This window comes from Bos javanicus, chromosome 21, assembly GCF_032452875.1.
Source record: "Bos javanicus breed banteng chromosome 21, ARS-OSU_banteng_1.0, whole genome shotgun sequence".
Taxonomy (NCBI): Eukaryota; Metazoa; Chordata; class Mammalia; order Artiodactyla; family Bovidae; genus Bos; species Bos javanicus.
Genome location: NC_083888.1, coordinates 27,265,848 through 27,285,444, shown reverse-complemented (window position 1 = coordinate 27,285,444; position 19,597 = coordinate 27,265,848). Strand labels below are relative to the sequence as shown.

The 19,597-nt window shown below is 54.1% G+C and overlaps 1 protein-coding gene across 1 annotated transcript in view; it reads right to left on the bottom strand.

The window, feature by feature from the left end:
* Positions 1-1,964: 1,964 nt before the first annotated feature.
* Positions 1,965-19,597, bottom strand: part of KLF13 (KLF transcription factor 13) — a 42,943-nt gene continuing 25,310 nt past the window's right edge. Inside the window, exon 2 of the mRNA XM_061394620.1 lies at positions 1,965-7,723. Within this exon, the coding sequence (XP_061250604.1) occupies positions 7,434-7,723 (290 nt within the window). The 3' untranslated portion in view covers positions 1,965-7,433. The remainder of the gene's footprint in view (positions 7,724-19,597) is intronic.

Genomic DNA, 19,597 nt, shown 5'->3' with positions numbered 1-19,597 from the left:
CACCAGAGATCCGCTGCAGGCCAGGCTGGCCAGGCCGTGTCCTCCCAGGATTTGGTTGGGTAAGATGGGTCTGTCCCAGTCCGGAGTGCACATGCTGGTGGCTCAGCTGTGGTCACATTCTCGCTGACATTCTGTTGGCCTGCTGGTGCTAGAACTCTCACTCTGGTAACCAAGCCATTGCCCAGTGCACACCTATGTGCACACTTACCCCACACCCTCAGCACTGCACCTGACTGCCTTCAGTTTGATCTTTTCACCTGATAAAAATGCAGAGGAAGCGGGACCCAGTGCTGAGGTCCCATTTGTACAGCCCCTCCCTCCATGGTTGATGTGCTGTGTTTGTGGACACAGGCTAGTACGTTTGCTTTTCAAGCAATTGGGAAAACCTATTGGTTTTATTTCCGCCCCCTTCTTCACCACTGGAGACCTCTTGGGGGTCTCCGGGGATCCCAGGTTCCTGAGATGGGGGCTATCTGAATGCCAGGCCCTGCTTGGAAAGGACCGATGTCACAATCTATGGCTGCTTTTTTCCCATTGATATTTTTGAAGCTTTCAGGCTTTTAGCGCACAATTATTTATGGAAGTGGCTCCATCTTGCTTGCTGCTGTCTGGGGAGTTGTGAGCAACCAGGAACTATCTCTGTAAGGCACAACAACCACAGTCGTCTACGGAACATGTTCCCTCCCACCGAGACTGGGCTCCAGAAAGAAAGACTTTTGTTTGAAAACGGTGTGCATGTTTTCCTGACAGTTCAGTGTATGCAGGGGGCTTCCCTCCCCACCCCTCCTCCTCCTCTATGACACAGAAAACAAGCTCTCATCAGGAAATGCCTGGCGAGTGTGGATGGAGCTTTAGGAAAAGGCATCTTTGGTCACCTGCAAGGCCTTCCTTTGTTATTGCTAGTTTACGTTTGTTCACGGTTTGCATGTAGCCTATGGAGAACAAGAGGTGATCACGGAAAAACCCCAGTTCTGGGTCTGCACCTGGTGGGCTGTGACCGTGGGTTGGAAGCACAACTGCAGTCCAGGACCCTCCCCCACCCCTGCCTGGCGTGGACCAGCCTTGCTGCAGGGAGCAGCTGGGCAGTTCATGACTGCAGATTCAAGTGGGCTCTGGCATCAACTGGACATCAGGGCTTCCCTGATAGCTCAGTTAGTAAAGAACTCACCTACAATGCAGGAGACCCTGGTTCAATTCCTGGGTCAGGAAGATCCCCTGGAGAAGGGATAGGCTACCCTCTCCAGTATACTGGCATGGAGAATTCCATGGGGTTGCCAAGTCGGACACGACTAAGCGACTTTCACTGGCATCAACAGACATCACCCTGCACCCCATATCCCGGAATCCCTGTCCCTGTCCCCATGGTCCTAGGCTGGCCCCCTCGGTGTACTTCAGGGTCGGCTTCCAGGCTGACCTACGGGCCGAGCTGGCTGCATACAGAGCATTTTCTGGAACAAGCACTGCACCCTGCACGGGAACCTGCCTTCTCAGAGCTCCTGGGGACTGGATTGGTGAGGCTGAGCTTTCTGGGGTGTGGGGAAGCTGATGAGCCAAAGGCACCAGGGTAGTGGGCCACCATGTTGTTCAGTCACTGTCATGTCTGACCGTGACGCCATGGATTGCAGCACACCAGGCTTCCCTGTCTTTGACCACCTCCCAGAGTTTGCTCAAATTAATGTCCATTGAGTTGGTGATGCCATCCAACCATCTCATCCTCTGTTGCCCCCTTCTCCTCTTGGCTTCAATCCTTCCCAGCGTTAGAGTCTTTCCCAATGAGTCAGCTCTTCGCATCAGGTAGCCAAACTACTTGTCCCCTGCAAAGCCTTCTCCCCCTCCCCCATGTAAGGCCTGCCAGTTCTGAGCTGTCTACCCCTTGGGCCAGTTATATCCAACTTCTTAAACTGGGCCATTTTGGTTCCCTCCCCTTCCAGGGCCTTGCCCATCAGAGAAACAGTTCTGGCAAATAATGAATCATAAATTTTATTTCAAAATGTAAACGTCACTAAACATGCATACACGTGAAAACAATAAAATTTACAGTTTCGTTAATTTTTTTTTCTTTTTGCATAGGACATCATTACAATATAGAATCTATGCCTTACAAAATACATACAAAGTTTTATCCGAGCAAGCCAAGGCCAGATTGGGAACTGTACAACTGTAATACTTCACTGTAGTGATCTGGGAAAGACGAGACGTGGCCTTCGGAAGCATGGTGTGGTGCTGGTTGAAAAAACAAAACAAAACCAAAAGTTCCTACAGAAAAGTGTGCTCGATGGAAATGGTCTTGGACCCTTGGAGTCTACCATGGGGTTTGGCAAACAATCCCAGAGAAGCTCCATCAATGGCTTTGGGACGAGGAGGGGTCGTCTGTTAAGTCTAGGGTTGCTGAGACCCCTAGTGCACCCAGCACACAGAGATTCCCGGGTGGATTCCTGGCCTGTGGGAGCCATAAAGGCTCTACCCCCAACAATGCACAGCTGCTCAGCTACCCTCCAGCCCTCAGGGTCCTCGGTGCTTGGCACAGGGACTCTCCAAGGTAAGCCTCCTGCCCACACGCCCAGAGACAGGCACCCTGACCCAGGAATGGATCCTGGGAGGTGGCCCCCTGCTCCAGGGATGGCAAGCTGGCCTGGGACAGGTGCTCCTGGGCTGAGTAGGGGAGACAGCCTTCACCCAGACCTCTGGTTGCCTGGCAGGTATTTGGCTTGGTTTCCAAACAAATATGTGCAGCAGCCTGTCATCATATCACCAGGAAGACATCCTGGAGCCCTGGGAGAAGGCTGCTCATGCACCCCTCCCCAACCCCCCATGTCTCCTGTGTCCCCCACAGGGAATGCAAGGTGTTCAGGGTAGGGGAAGCAACTTGCTCTCATCCGTCCTTCTTTAAATAAAAGTAGTAAGGTTTTAAAGCTGCATGAGAAGGGGAGAGGCTGGGCGGGGCCAGGGGGCACTGCAAGTCCCATATGGCAAGAAGAGTTCAGTAGAAACCAAGTACAGCCCTGGGCTCCTGCCTCCCACCACATCCAACTCTTCTAACTGATGAGACAGAGTAGTGGGCAGGAGGAAGGGCTTCTCCCTGAACGGTGTTCAGGCATTTATCAGTAGTAAGCTGGACGGTGCGTCTGAGTTCTGCTACAAAATTCTCTGGAATGTGTCTGGGACAAACCTTTGAAGCTCAAGTCTTGGAGTCAGGAAAATCAGTTACAGGACCTGGCTTTCCCCAGGGCAATCCTGAATTCAAGAAAAGTCTCGGCCCACACCCTTGGTTTTAGCTTTGGAAGATATACGGTCACCAGAATTGAATGTGGGATCTTTGGACAGCAAAGGTGTGGGTGACCTGCAGAGCATTTCTTACTGGTTGCAGTGTGACCAACCCATCAATCTTCAAACCCTTCAGCACTGAGTCTTTGAATGACTTTGTAAAAGGGTTAAGAAAATTAAAAAAAAAAAAAAAAGTGACAGCTGTTAGAAGTAAAAAAAAATCAGGTAGCCTTGTAAACACAGCCGAAACCAGGAGCTGAGCATCAAGGGGACGCTATTGCTCAGGTCATGCTTCCCTGCTGGGTGGTCCTTCGCTCGCTGAACTCAAGGAGCAAGTCCCTTGGGGCGCTCTGACCTGGCAGCCACCTTAGCCCTGCTTCTGGCAAGAAAAGCGGCCGGATCTTCTGGGGACAGTGGGCTGGGGGGCAGGAGACTTGCATGGAGACCCCACTTCTGCCGCACTTCACTTGGACCCCAGAAAGCCACCAGCCCTGTCCGTATGTCCCAACAAACAGGCTAGGGGCCACTGATGGCCCGCTGTCTGTCCCTGCCTCTAAGTTGCCTCCCACCCCGCCCTAAGCTGTGACCAAGAGCATGGGGAGGTCTGGGGACTCCAGTGCTGCTGCTGAAGTATGCACCTGGAGGCCGCACCCTGGCGAATCCTGCACCTGCCCGGATGCCTAGCCTCAGAGTAAAGGGGTCGCCCTGCACCTCAAGTGCGGTGCATGGGCTGCAGCAGGGTGCAAGGCAGGCACCTGCAGGATCACATTCCCATTAAGGGCACCACTGCCCATCCCCACACAGCACCCCATGGCCCACTGTGGAAGGGGCTCATCTTTCCTCATGGCTACAGAACAGGGTAGGCGTTTGGGGTGCTGACAACCCTAATATGGCTGACGCTGAGGGCTTCCTTGTTTGGGACAAGGGCCAAACACCAGCCCCTAGGTTGAGCCCAGGGTCGCTTGTAGGCCTTCTTGGAGGGGAACCTCGGCAACCTTCATTTTGAGATCTCTGCCCCCTTGGCCTACAAGAACTAGAGTCAGCACGCAAAGGTTGGAGTTTTCACTACTGTTTCTAGTTGTCACACTGAAGCCAGCAAGCATGGCCATAAACCAGAAAAATGAAAGACCCTGAAACAGACCTGGGCCGGGAAGACATTCTACTTCTTAGAAAAAAAATGCAGGCTGTTCAGCAGTGTCCTCCACCCACCCCCACCACCGTGCAACCACTTCCCACGGGGGTCTGAGGGAGGGAGGCCCTGCACTCCCTCCTTCCACATGTGATGATGAGATGCTAGCAAAAGCCCATTCGAACCTAGCCTGAGATGCATGGATTTTCCCCACCCTTCAAGTGAGATGAATTTTAGCCTCAGATGAGCCAGGATGGCCTGATGGCTGGAGCTCTAGGCCAAGAGCTCCAGGTGCCAGCCAGTTCTCTCCAGATGCCCAAAGGCAGAGAAGCAGCAGCCCGTGTCCTGAGCCAGGCCCACTTCGGAAGGTCCGCACCCTGCCATTAGACCAAAACTGCTTTGGGAACGAGGACACACTCATCTGCCAAAAATAGCCCGCGCCTGCATATTTCTGTTTTAAGGCAATGTTACCCTTCCATCTAGCAGACGGAACAGCCCTGGGTCACTTAGAGGAAAAATTAAATTAAGTGCTCTCTTTGGGAACAGCAAACGCCCGCTTTCCCTCCCTCCCCCACCCCCCTCCCCCCTCCAAAACAAACCAGCTCTTCTTTTATTCCAAGATGACTGGGTTTAGAGTCCTTTCCCCTCTTCCTATGTGCAGAGAGACATGGGCTCTGAAACCCTCTTTCCTCGGCAATGCCACAGCCAGGTCGCGAGGAGACACCAGGCTCCCGCAGGGCATGTGGCCCCCCTCCCTGACTTTGGGGACCGCGTGTGGGCAGTGAGCGCACCAAAGGACTTTGGAATAAAATTCCTGAACCTGGAATGTGAGTTCCTGAGACATGAAATGTATTCGGAGTGTGGCTTTCTCAGCCCCACACAGAAACGGCTTTGGGAGGGAACTCCAAGGGCCCTGCCGGCCTCACTTGGGGACTGGGCGTGAAAAGCTCTCACCCCCGGTGCTCAGGGCACTGCTCTGTCCAGGTGTCCAGCACATTCTGTTCTCTGTCCTGGACCAAATGCGAGCAGGGCTATCACCCAGCCCCAACAGAGGCCAGGGTGAGGCCTCACCCCCATGCCACTTCTGCCTGGTTCCCATGCACAGCAAGAACGATACACCTGCCCACCTCGTACCTGCCATGCTCTTAGAAGCCCCCATCACACCACTGGCTGACCCCAGCTGACACAGCAGAGTTAGAAATGGGCACCTGGAGCGCAGAGGAGGGCAGTTGCTAACGACATGGGGGCACCCATGTGCTCTGGAGCCGCCCAGGGCCCATGAGCACCAGCTGGGGCTGGGTCTCCGGGGCTCCTCCGTGCTGTACCCCTCATTGTGATCGGGTGGGGGCAGAAGCAAGATGGCCACAACCAAGGCACTCTGGGCTCAGGGAAGCCCTGCTACGGCCCTCTGAGGTCCCAAGGGTCATTCCTCCTCATCGAAATGAGCAGAGGTCTCTGCAAGATACCCCAAGTCCTTCCCAAACCCACACCCCTGCCCCAACACACACACATACACACACACACACATACACACACTGTCCTGGGGACTTGTATTTACAGGCCCTGACTCCCTGGAGGAAGGCCAGGGAGGTGCCTGGGCGGGGGCTGCCCCAGCCCTCCACAGGGGAGCATGCTGGAGCCTGCCTGATCCACCTGCCCGGGTCGGGGCTCCCGGAGAGATGTCCCCAGCTCTCTGCTCGGGAAGGCTGGCAATGGGGACCCTACACCCCAGTGCCCCAAGGCTGGGGGTGGGCTGGGGCCTCCCAAGTGGGAGGGGGAGACCAGGGAGGGAGGAGTCCAGGGGACACAGCTCATGGAGAAGGTGAGTGTTCGCTGAGTCTCAGCTGGGGACATGGTGGGTCTGAAAAAAAAGCACTTCCCACAACTTCTGTCCGGTGCTCCCCGGGGAGGAAAGAGAATGTATGTTCTCTGACTGCATTTCCCATAGCATCCGCCTTGCTACCCCCCAAAGTTCCAAGTCACAATGTTCCGGTCTCTTGCTACCGAACAGTCTCCGTGGAGTGCTACGCAAGGCCACCACAGGCCACACGCACAGAGCCCTGCTTTACCCACCGTGTCAAACAAAGGCGTCTCACGAGCAGGGTCAGTCGGGGAAAATGTAGGAACTGGATGCACCGGTGACACCTTTGGACATCCTTGTAGGAGGCCAGTCAGAGGACGTGGTATAATAGTGGAAGGTCCTGGCGCCTTCTGCGGGGATACAGCATTGCACAGCCGTGTAGACATCAGACGGTGCATCGGTCTGCCCAACCCAGGATTGCATCTCTGCTTCCAGCGCTTGAGAGGGACCTGGGCAGGGTCCCCGAGGAGGACTGCTCCCCTTGCCCATCACGGCTTGAGGTGTCCCTCGGAGCCCTCTGCATTCTTAGCCCACTGCCGCTGGGGCAAGCCTGAGGCTGGGCAGGCGGCAGGAAAAGGGAGCCGTGGGCCCTGCTCAAGGGTCTGCCCTGAAAGCACAAGGCTGGTGACCACCGCTCCATCTGCCGCCCGCGGGGAGCTCCACCTGCACTGCTCCGCCCCCAGTGTGTGCCCAAACCTTAAAGGAAACTCCAGAGTGGAAATCTATGTACAGAATAAGGCGGCAGGAAGGGGGTGTCCTCACTGACCTCTTGGAACATGTCCATCCCTGAGAAAGGGGGGGGTGGGGGGGGGTGGCGGGCTCAACACCGCTGAATCTCACCTGCGTGGGTATGTCTCTTGTGCAATTGTGGATGGTGTTTTTTGGAATTTTTTTGGAATTTTTTTCATTGTTGTTTTTTTTGTTTTTTTTTTTTGTTTTTTACAAATTTGACACCTGAGGTGAAGAAAATTGGTTTTTTTGTTGTTGTTGTTGTCGTCGTCGACTTCATAAAGTTCTCTCTTTTTTTTTCCCTCTCTTATTACAAAATGAAAAGACACGGAATCACGAGAAGTGAGAGCATCTGCTCATGGCTGTGGTAAGGAGGCGGGGCCTCAGGGCGTGGCATGGCCTGGGTGGGGGCGTGGCTTGCCACGGGCCCCGCCCCGCGCGCAGGCGCGCTCAGGGCGAGCTGGCCGGGCTGATGGTGGGGCTGCTGGCGTCCGAGCGGCTGTAGTCGCTAAGCGAGCCGGTTCGCGAACCCCCACCGCGCCGCTGCAGCATCCCCGGGTGGAAGTTGGCGTGGCGGCGCGCGTGCTTGGTCAGGTGGTCGCTGCGCATGAAGCGCTTGTCGCAGATAGGGCAGCTGAACTTCTTTTCCCCCGTGTGTGTGCGGTAGTGCCGTGCCAGCTCGTCGGAGCGCGCGAACTTCTTGTTGCAGTCCTGCCAGCTGCATGCGAAGGGGCGCTCTCCTGCGGGTGAGAGGGCTTAGGGTCAGTCTCAGCGCACACCCTAGGCTGCCCCGCCCTCCCTGCGCCTCTTCCTTGGCGCCCCATCTCCGCCAACCTCCGTGTGGGCGCCAGCACCCTCCTGTCCCGTCCCATCTGCTTCCATCCGACCCCTCCCGGGAGTAAATGACAGGATCCCAGGTGCTGCGGCCCCCTCAAGTGCGTGCCATCCAGCAGCCTGTGTTGGGTCAGCTGTGCCTGAGCAGCGGGAAGCATAGGCTGGTCCCTGGGCTCTAAGAATGGGAGCTGGGATCGGGGAAGGCGAGCTCGCAAGCCTGCAAGTCTGGCCATATCACCCTGACCCCACAGATCACCCTCACCCCACAGAAGTCCTAACCCCAGAGCCTCAAATCCTGCAGGATCTGCAGACAGTTTGCCGACCCCAACACCCAGCCATTCAGACCCTCTGCAATCTCCTCATCTGTATTATGAACAGGTCAGGACAGACAATTTTCTGGGACTAAGAGTCTGTTTATGGGCTTCCCAGGAAGCGACTTAGCAGCAGCAGCAGCAGCAGGCGGTACAGTGGTAAAAAGAGTCTGCCTGCCAATCCAAGAGATGCAGGTTAGATCCCTGGGTCAGGAAGATCCCTTGAAGAAGGAAATGACAACCCACTCCAGTATTCTTGCCTGGAACATTCCATGGACAGAGGAGCCTGGTGGGCACAGTCCATGAAGTTGCAGAGTCAGACATGGCTGAGCACGCAGACACTGGCCAAGAGACTGACTGCAGCTCCAACTAGAGTCTGCTGCTGTTCCTCTCTGAGAAGTTCCAACCTGGCTAACAGTCAGCAGAGGAGACTGGGGGTGACACCCAAGAGAGGAAGGTGAGGACAGCTTAGAGCAAGAGGCAGGTCAGCCTTCACCGAGGCAAACTCTGAACCACACACAAAAAAGGCATTAGTTGCACGGGGAGAACCAGCAGGGAGTTCCTGCACCCTAGAGGGCAGCCTCTGGCACTGGGGGTGGCCACAGAGTACCCCTTCCTGCTGCATTTCTCCCCCTCCCTCCCAGACTCTGGCCCTCAAGCTGAGAGCTGGTCTTTGAAGCCTGTCCATCAGGGCCCAACAGAGGAAATTGACACTGCCCACCCCCAATGAGGCCATCAACCTTAAATACAAACAGACACCCAAAGGTGGCCAGGCAGCCAAGGAAAACCAGTGGCATTAAAGGGCAAGGCCAAGAGCAACAAAACCACTCACTCCAGAGGAAAAAGAGTGAAGCCAGGAAACAGAAGAGAATATTAACCTAAAAATTCTGACTAGCATTCTCAAGATATTTCAGACAAAACTTTATGCGTAAACAGGATACCATAAAAAGGAAGTTCAGAGTACAGAGAATAAGTGTTTAAAAATTGAGAGTATTGTTGCCCAAACAAAAATTCCATAGAAAAACTAGAAACATACTCAAGGAACTATCCCAGGAAAATAGAAAAAACAAACAGAAACAGCTCTAGAAAATATGGGAATGTTGTGGTGTTCTCTGTCTCCTAGCAGTGCTGAAGCTAAGAGCTCTGTATGGCTCTGTATGCTCTCCTTACTGACTTTGTTTTGGATAGAAGGGTGTGTGGGCAGGGGGGTTCATAATCAAGCAGGCAAGCAAACCACTTCCCATCTGATAGTTACAAACAGCAGGAGGTCACAGTTCAGAGTCACAGGGAATTGATCCTGTGGGTGCAACATCTAACAGAAGACACTGCTGAGTAAAAGAACAGAAAAGAATGGAGGAGAGGAAATTACCAAAGAAACAATGGAATAGAATCTGTCGGCTGATGCGAAGAGCCAGCTCACTGGAAAAGACCCTGATGCTGGGAAAGACTGAGGGCAGGAGGAAAACGGGGCAACAGAGGATGAGATGGTTGGATGGCATCATCAACTCAACGGACATGAGTTTGAGCAAATTCCGGGAGATGGTGAAGGACAGGGAAGCCTACTGTGCTCCAGTTCATGGGGTTGTAGAGTCGGACACTAATGAGCAACTGAACAACCACAGCAATGTTACAGTAAAAAAAGGAGACAGGAAACTAACATGGAAAGGGTTAGCATAGAGGTGGGCGGAGTAGTGAATAAAGGCTCCTGCCAAGAGTATCTGCAATGTTAGAACACTAGAAGAGACCACAGAACTCACTTGAGAGAAAGGGGAGAAGCAGGTCATCTGAGAGGGAAAGAGGCTGGGACAGACAGCAGCCGTCTTATAAGCCACACTAGATGACAGAGCAACAGATGCTCCCAAGAGTACCTCTCACACACTAGCAAAAATAGGAAGAAAAGGAGAAGCCAGGGAAGTGAGTGAACAATGAAGGGTCATCTTGGGACAGGAGTGAGGGAAGAGACCTGATGGGGCACTGGAGCTGTGGGCCAGGAATCACACAGGGAGGTTTACAAGAAAGGGAGTTCCACACACCAGAGAGTATAGTCAAGAGGCTGAATGCATATAGTCAGGATGCAGTGAAAGCACATAGTATTCTTTGCTTAAAAGAAAAAAGAGGCAATTAGAAACCGCAGGAAAAACAGAAGGCATACAAGAAAATTGTCTAAATTAGAAGTAAACTAAAATGCCAAATGAGGGGACTTCCCTGGTAGTCTAGTGGTTAAAACTCAGTGCTTCCACTACAGGGGACGCAGGTTCGATCCCTGGTCAGGGAACTAAAATCCCACATGACACATGGCAAAAACATTTTTAACTTAAAAAAAAAAAAAAAAAAGTTCAAACTCCATTCTAGCAGAATGACACCACACAGTTGTTATAAAGTACTTGGAAAGGCCCAGCACAGGATATGGTGGTGTCCTTCACATGACCAGTGCTGAACCTCAAGGTGAGACTCGGCCCCTCTCTCCACTATGTACTGACTTAAGGCCTCAGACAAGTGCCTCACTGCCTGCCATGGGGGTAAAGAGTGGCCCCACCAAAGATATATCCAAGTCGTTACCCCTGGAAGATGGCAATGTGACCTTATTTGGGAAAAATGTCTTTCCAGATACGATAAGGTACAGATTATGGGATGAGATCACAAAGACTAGAAAAAAAGGAAAAGGACTCCAGAGAATGATGGGCCCATAAGCCAAGGGACTCGGTATCTGGGGTGGCCACCAGACACGGGGAGAGAACTGACACTGCCTACACCTTGATTTCAGACTGCTGCCCTCCACAGTGAAGAGAGCACACTTCTGTTGTGAGTGTTCAAGCCACCCAGCTTGTGGTAACTGGTTACAACAGCCACAGGAAATGAACACAGTGCCCCATCTTCATAGTGAGGTGGTGATTCTACAGGACTGCACTCAAGCAGCCCTTGGCACTGGGCCTGGTACATGCCCAGTGATGACTCCTGAGATGCTATTGTCACTTTTATCTTTTATTCTTATCAACTAGTCTTCTCAGATTTGGGCCTGCTTGGAGGAGCCAGGGGTGGGGGGCACAAAACCAACCCAAAGTCACACTCAACCTTGCTTTCTAATAAGCCCCTGTGTCCTCGTTGAGAGCTTGTCCTTTTCAGGGTCCTTCTGCTTGCAACTCTGGGAGGCTCCTTAGGTGGATATAATTAGAGAGGGTTGCATGATCCCAGGACAGCAGGGAGGGGCGACATTCAACAGGACAGAGTGCTGGTGCCTGGCAGCCTGGTGGCAGCAGGTGGGAGGGTCCAGCATCACCACTCAGCCAGCCAGCAGCCCTCAGCCTGCCCAGGCATCAGCAGCACGATGGAGTACAAACATAATGCCTGGCCCTGGGGATGTGGGTGTGATGCCCGCAGACAGAGCTTTCCCTGCTCCCTTCTCTATTCCTCTAGCAGCCTGTTCCCAGCGGACAATAAGCCGGTCCATAGACAGACGGATAAACCATTCAGAAGTTATGATTCATGCTGGCATCAAGCGGCACTGGGTCTGGCTCAGCTGGCCTCTGCAGCTGAGGCCTCAAGCAGCACCCAGGAGGTGGACCAGAAGCATGGGGCAAAGGCAGCATGGACGGGAGTCCTCCCCAACAGCGCTGCTCACCCTTTTAGGAAGGGTGAGAGGGAGCTTCCCTCCCAGGGAGGGAGCTTTTGTTCACCTGGGTTATGTCCATCGAGATTTATCACAGAAATTAAAATATTTAAACTCAAGCACACATTCCAGTAGCCGTCAGAGGGGTGATGTCACCATACATCACACAGCCTCTGGGATATTCCACTATATTCTTTTGAGAGAATAAAGAACAAATAATGTTACTGTTATGAAAATAGTTCTGACCTTACAGCTCCCCGGAAGGGTCTGCAGTACCTGCAGGTGTCTCTGGGCCTCACTTTGAAAACCTCTGGAGGGTGGGGCTCTGGAGACTGGCCCCAGGTGGCATGGTGGCTGAGCTGAGAGAGAGAGAGTGTGTGTGTGTGTGCGTGTGTGTGTGCGTGCGTGCGTGCGTGCGTGCGTGCGTGCGTGTGTGTGTGTGTGTGGTGTAGCCGAGAAGAAACCAAGCTCAAGTTCTGCACCTGCCTCTTCCTAGGATGTAATCAGGCCACAGGAGCGGTACCACAAGCTACCACCGGAGGGCGCTCGGCCCAGCGCAGAAAGGACTCAGACCCCAGACCCCTGAAGGGAGTCCAGGTCTCCTGCAGCCTCCCTGCCCACCGCCCACCACCCCCAACTTCAGAAGCCAGGAGGGAGGCAGGTGTGTGGGCCGAGGGGGCCATAGGACAGGATGAAGAGAGACTTTGTGAAGAGAGGCAGGGTGACAGCAAAGGGACTGGATGCTCGGGGAGGAGAGAGGTAAACTGGAGGAGGGTCAGGGTCACAGTGACGGGCCTTGGAGATCCACGGACTGGGGTAGGGGCCTGCCACGCTGGAGGGGTGGGTACCCGCCAGTGAATGCTAGGCCCCAAGGAGCCAGGACTGAGGGACAAGGGTAACCGTGGAGGTAGGTTGAGGATCTGCGGGTGCTGATCCTTGGGGATGTAGTGTGGGGACGAGGTGGGGGGCCGGGCCTGGCGGTGTGCAGTTGCGGGGAACGCAGTCCCGCAGGGAGTGGGTCGTGGGGGTGGGGTAGGGGCACGCAGGGCGGGGGTTACATAAATGTTCCCTGGCGCCCTGAGAGGCAGCCGAAAGCGGTTGCCTCATCTTATCAGGGAACAGGGCGTCCCACACTCTTGCCCAAGCCGCAGGCCTGGGCGGGGACAGCGTGTTCCTTCTGAGAAGCCACAAGAGGCCGGGCGGGAGCCCAGGGCTCTCCTCGCCCAACCCCCGCAACGGCGCCCCGCCCCGGGGCCCGTCTTGCGCAGGTGCAGCCGCGCTCACTAGTGCGCAGGCTCCGCTCGCTCCGACCGGTCCAGAGACCGCCTCCCGTTTGCCCTCCGTCAAGGGCGTGTGCGCCCCGTGACCTCACTCGGCTCATCCAGCCTCGGCCAAACTTGCCAGCCTCCACACAGTGAGGGAGGTGCTGGTTCCAAGAGCAACTGCGTCGTGGTTCTTTTCTGTGTGTGAGCCCCTGGTGGTCAGTCGAGGCAGTGGTGGTGCCAGGACCAGCGCCGCGCCTGCAGACCAGGGCCCCTTCTGGGCAGTGAGTGCTGGGCTCTACCGGCCTCAGCTTCGGGAAACCTGGGGAAGGGAGATGGGAGGAGAAGTCTGACCCGGGGCCCCGGGACAGAGAAGCAGGTGGTCCAGGGGTGCCCAGATCCACAAGAGCACACCTCGGTGAGCACACGGCATCTGTGCGGGTATGTGGAGGATGATGGGGGAGGGGCAAGGCTGGTCCAGTCAGAGGGGAGGCACGGACAGAGGCCTCCATAGAGAAACAGCTGCTCCCAGGCTCCAGTTACTGGCTGCCAGCAAGCGGCCTGCCATTCATCAATAGATCGCTCCAATCTGTGGTCTCCGGCATGTGTCCGCTTCCAGTTCCTAACCTCAAAACGGCCACGTTCTTCACTCCTGGGAGGCCTGCTTTCCCTCCCACTCCGGGCATCTCGGCAGATGGCTGACCACCGGGGCCGATCAATTGCCAGCCTCCGAAGAAAGCCAGACCGGCAGCCTCAGGGTCAATAGAAAGGCCTGTTCTCTGAGGGGGAAGCTGACTTCTATTTTCTTTAGGAGACCATTCGGCTCCTCTGCTGGTGACTTACAAACCCTGTGTCCTGGGGAGTCCAGGCTGGAAGCTCTTACCCACCACTGTACAGGTGAGGGAGGTGAGGCCCAGGAGAGAGAACTGCCACCAGGTGGGATCCCCCTTGCCCTGGGACTCAGCGGGCAGAAGCAGTGATTTCTGCCTGGAAGCCAACCCTGCAGAGGTCAGCGCCTGCCCCTCTCCCGCACCTGCATTCCTGCTCATTTGTCTTGGCTGCATCTCACAGTAACTGTGAAGGTTTAGTGTGAGAACACATGTGTGTTCTGAGGAGATAGGCGGTTATCACAGGCAGAGCTCCTGGGAGCGTCCCTGGCTAGACAACCAGCCAGTGCTCATTTCTGCCAAAACTGCCTGGCCCTGCCTGGGGTGCTGCTCTCCTTCAGCAATGCTATGGTGCATGCATGTGTCTCATCACACGCTCCTGTGCACTCTTGCACATGCCAGGGCTGGCAGGACATGAAGGGAGGTGGTACCTGGCTGGAGACTGCTACATACAGCCTGGGGGCTCCAGTTAAACAAGCAAATCTGCCTTCTGCAGACCCGTGTGTCTCCACGTTTGTACAGTGGGTGCAGGTGTATTTAAAAAAAATATGTATTTGGCTGTGTTGGGTCTTAGCTGCAGCTTGAAGGCTTGGCATGTGGGATCTTAGTTCCCTGACCAGGAATCGAACCTGTGTCCCCTGCATTGGACAGTGGATTCTTAACCACTAGACTCCCAAGCAACTTCCAATGCAGGTGTATTTTTAAAGTAGGCATTCTGGGTTGTTGCTTTGCCTTGCTTTGTTTTGGAATAGGATAGCATGGTCCTAAAATTCATGTAGAAAAATAAATAGAAATAGCAAAAAAAAAAAAACTCTGAAAAATAATATTGAAGTGGGGGCAATGACCACCAGATCTACCATGCCGTTCGTTGCACAGGCTGCTGACTGGCAGTACAGCACAGCAGAAATGCCTGGACCAGATTCTAGGACCATGGAAATTATGGAGCAGAAAATGACATCTAAGGCAGGGTTCAAGGGATAGGGTCCAAAAACATCTTACTCAGGACAACTAAGTAACAATTGCCTCTTAAGGGTCAAAGATTTAAATGGGAAAAGTAAAACCACAGATGTTTTAGGGGAAAACATGAGAGAACATTCCTTTTATATGCTAGAAATTCTTTTCTATGAATCAAAATTTAGATGCCATAAATGAAAAGACTGATAAATTTGACTACAAAAGTATAAAATACATCTCCATAAACAAAGTCACAAGGAAAGGCAAAAAATAAGTAACAAACTGAGAAAAATGTATCTGCAGCTCTTGTTACAAAGGACTAATTTCCAATACTGGAAGAGATGACAGAAATTAAAAGGGAAAAAAAAATAACACGCAATAGAAAAATGGGCGAGGGCACTAACTGACAGTTCATAAACAGGAGGTACAATGACTCTTGAACATCCAAAAAGATGCTCAATACTGCCCATCAGGAGACAGATACAAGCAAAACCCCACAGACACTCCCCTTCTTACCTATCAAGGTGCTGAGATGGTGTGAGCTGGCACACCCACTCTTTATTGATAGAAGTACATACTGCCACCAGCTCTGCAGAGGACAGCCTGGCAATGACTACTCAAATGACAGACCTGTGTATCCTTTGAACTCACAATGCAACTTGGGGGAGCTATCCTGCAGACTACACCCGCACACCTACAAAATGGGATGTGAGCTTGCTCTCGCAGTGTGGCGAACGCCTCAAAACAACTCCTGCTCTTCTAGGCTTTGTTACATACACTTAACAGACCCTCACGCCACAGACGCCTATGAAGAAGGAGCTGAACGGGTTCTTTCTGAACTGAGATGGAAAGATCTCTGGGGGATGGCACTGAGTGAGAAAAGCGAGCTCCCAAGCAGGACACTCAGTCTGGAGGCCAAGTTTCACGTGCGTGCAGGTCTGCCTGGATCTCAGATGCTCTGGGTGGGCACCTGAGGACGCAGGACTAGCAGTCTGTGGGTGCAGAGAGCTGGGCGCCTGGAGGGCAAGGACTCAGAAAACTTTCCTTGGAAAGGGACTTAAATGCCCTGGATTTTGAAACATATAGTGTCTTTACCTAAAATTAAAAACAGAAATCCGTAGCAAACTCGGAAATGGCAGCCACAAATTCTGCCTTTCTACAAGTTCCTAGGGCAGGACTGGGACTCCACCCAGACTCCACAGCCCTGCTCACACTGCAGACAACTGGAGGGAGGACTCTCTCTGATAAACAGTGTGACAGACCTGGTATGGCTTAAAAGACAGCAGAGATGCATTCCAACAGCAGCAGACCCGGGGTTGTAATCATGCCTGGAGGCCCCCCAGGTTCCCGCCATAAAAGTCGCTCTGTCCACTCTCCCACAACTGACCATTTAGCACCAGCCTGGGTGGATGGGGCAGACACTGGTTGCCACCCATCCTCCTCTTGCAACCCAGGAGAGTTCATCCTACTGCCAGGATGAAAACGCCAAGTTCAAGGCAGGAGAATGGGAGTCCTTTGCCAGGGCCAGGAAAGAGGGAGGGACTGGGTGTCCTGTGCAGGCTCCTGGGAAAGGTTTTCCTCCTGGACCAAAAAAGAAAGGATGAGGGCAGGGTGTGTGCAGCATGGGGGAGCAGGAATGACATGGAAAAGCCTCTGAGGTGGGGGAGACCTTGGGGTGACAATAGTCACCAGTAGCTGCACAGAAGTCCTCGGAGACTACCACGGGGACCAGACTGCTTCTTGATACAGATGAGCCCTTGGCCAACCTGGGGCCCCACACTACCCCCGCCCCAAAAAAGCCAGCTCTGCATGGTTAGCAGGGCCACCAGGGCCCCAGGGAGAGGGCCTGGCCCAGGGGGTGGGGCACACCACCCCCTGCTCTCAGGCAGAAGCTATGCAAGCACTCTGGCCCTACTTCCTCTTCCTGTGTCCCCTCCCCCAGCCCTCAGGTTCCTCCCCCTGTGCCTCCTGGGTGGGCCTCGCAGGCAGGGAACCAGTCCCTAAGGTGCATGGGCGTGAGTGCGCCATTCAGGACTGCACCCACCCCAAGAGGCAGGTGGGGGGTCAGGATGAACCATCTGTAAGATGGGGCCTGAGGTCAAATGTCAGAATGGCCTCACCCGGCTCACAGGAGGGGATGGCATGTCAGGACTGCCTCCCTCCCCACCATGGACCACGCTCGGCTATGGCCAGCCGCCCATGCTGACCTTGGCCACTAACATCCGGGGTGACAGCAGGAGAGGAACCCTGGAAGCCACCGCCCATCATCCAGACAGCCTGGGGAGCCACACCTGCCCCAGTGTGACCACCTTTCCCACAGAGCCACAAGGCCCCCCTTCGATTCCTCAGGGTAGGGCCAGCAGACCCCCAACCCCGGGCAAGGGCATCCCTGTAGGCAGCCACCATGTGGAAGGAGCCAGGCAGCTCTCTTCCCTGAGGGGCTGGCCTGTCTGTCTGCAAGGCCTGAGCACCCAGAGGCTGCACCCTCAAAACCTGAGCCTGGGCTATGCCTCCAGGCCTGGTGCCTACAGCCAGGCTATTCCAGGGACAAGAAGTAGGCCGTTTCCCTTAGAGAAAAAAAGTCACGAGGCTCGAACAAAACAGAGCCAAACGGTAGACTTTGCAGAGCTGACATCATAAAACAAGTAAATCAGAATAAAAACAAGTAAGGCATTTTACTATCATCTGAAAATGCTTTTGGTTTTTGAGCGAGCAGATGCAAAAAAAAAAAAAAAAAAATCCTGTCACTGACCTACTTCTTCTACAACAGTTGGGAGACTCAGGGGATCTACTGGAGATGCTCAGGAAGGAGCCCAGGTCACCAGACTCGCCAGTGTCTGGCCAGCCTCGGTCACATGGGGTAGTTACACCCGATTCTGTTTGCTGGAGCAGACGCCATAGCAGGAATTCAGGGGCATTGCCCTGCTGCAAGCCTGGGTGCTAGTCAGCACATCAGGCTGCACACACGGAGGGGGAGGCCACCCATCGCCCGCTCCCCCGACTCTCCTGGCCTTGTCCCTCCCTGAAGATATACATGCTGTCTGGGGAGAAGTGCCCTCCTGGGAGCCTTCCAGGTCCGGGGACAAAGGCTGGCCCTTCTCCGCACACCCTGCCTGGCCCTCTGCCTTTCTCTGGCCCAGCCTGGAGCAGGTTTCCAAGGGACCTGGGCCAGGAAGGAGAGCAGAAGCCACTCTGCGGCCCCCACTCATGGCAGTGTCCCCAGAAGCTTGGGCTGGGGTGCCCCCATCCTCTATGGCTTGGTAAGGGACTGATGCTGAGGATGGCCAGTGAAAGCTGCCCCAAGGTGGCACTCCTTGGAGTCACCTCCCAAGGTCACCACAGCCAGGATTCATGTGTTAGGTGGGGCAGGTGGGTGTGAAGCCAGCCCAGCTCTCTCTCTGATGCTCTCACAAACCAGACAGGGGTCCACTTCACACTTCTGTCCCCACCGGCTAACCAGGAACACAGACCTCTGAGTAGTCAGCCCCACTGTCCCGTGCGTGGGGGAGATGTACGTGCCCCAGAGCTGTCACTGCGTGGAGGACCCACAGCTATCTGGGATGACCTCATCCTGCCATCACTATGGTTTTCAGCTGCACTGCTTTCTACAGTCAGAACGCAACACAATGGTGATGAACACACACATTTACACTTATCTACACGTGTGTGTGCGCTCAGCCGCCCAGTCATGTCTGACTCTTTGCCACTCTATGGACTGTAGCCAGCCAGGCTCCTCTGTCCATGAAATTCTCCAGGCTAGAATACTGGAGTGAGTTGCCATTTCCTCCTCCAGGGGATCTTCTGACCCAGGGATCCAACCCAGGTCTTCTGCATTTCCTGTACTGCAGGCAGATTCTTAACCCACTGAACCATGGGAGATCAACAAACTTAACAGGTATTTCAGACTTGGGCCTATATCCGTGGAAGCCAGCACCCAGGCCTCTGCTGAGGGAGCTCACCGACACGCATGGGTGCACATGCCTGTGAAGGTCAGAAGGACTACACACCAGGCATTTCAGAAAGGTCTTTTTCCTGCTTTTGCTAAGGGTTACAAAACACATTTGAAAATTTCTGTACCCAAGGTCCCCTTTCTAACAGCGAGAATAAAATACCAATGGTTTCTGCCAGCAGGCGGCCAGCAGCCACCCAGACAAGGGCTTGAGTCCATCTCTGTGTGTCACACACACACACTCGACTCACATCCCCGTACGTTTCCTGAAGGGGCAGGTGGGGTGAGGTGTGTCACCTCCTCCGCTCCCTCAATGCTTCCAGACCCCAGACTGCTCTACACAGGGGATCTCCTCCAGGGGACTTAATGCCATGAGCAGCTCATGTGAGCTGAACCCCAAGAATAGATGATTCCATCTCTTTCCTCTCTGTTCTGGTGGTCATGTCACTAACTGCCTCCAAAGGGAACCCACTAGTGTCTTCCCTGAGCTGAGAGGAGCAGCTCCGTCAAGGCCCAGCCCTCTCCCTGCCGTCTCAGAAGGAGAATCCTCCTGCCTTAGGAGCAGTGTGCCGTCAACAGCCTGTCTGGGAGTCTGTGATTGGTGGCACCCCGACCCGGACAGCCCAGGATTCACATTTCAGTCAGTTTCATTGGAGATCTTCTCAAACACCCCAGAAAAGTGAGGACACGCGTTTAGGATCCACAAGTAAAGACCCAGCTTTACTCACTTGATAAAAATATTCTTCATGTAAGGCTAATCAAAAGTAAAGTGGGACTGGGGCCTCCCTGGTAGTCCAGTGGTTAAGAGTC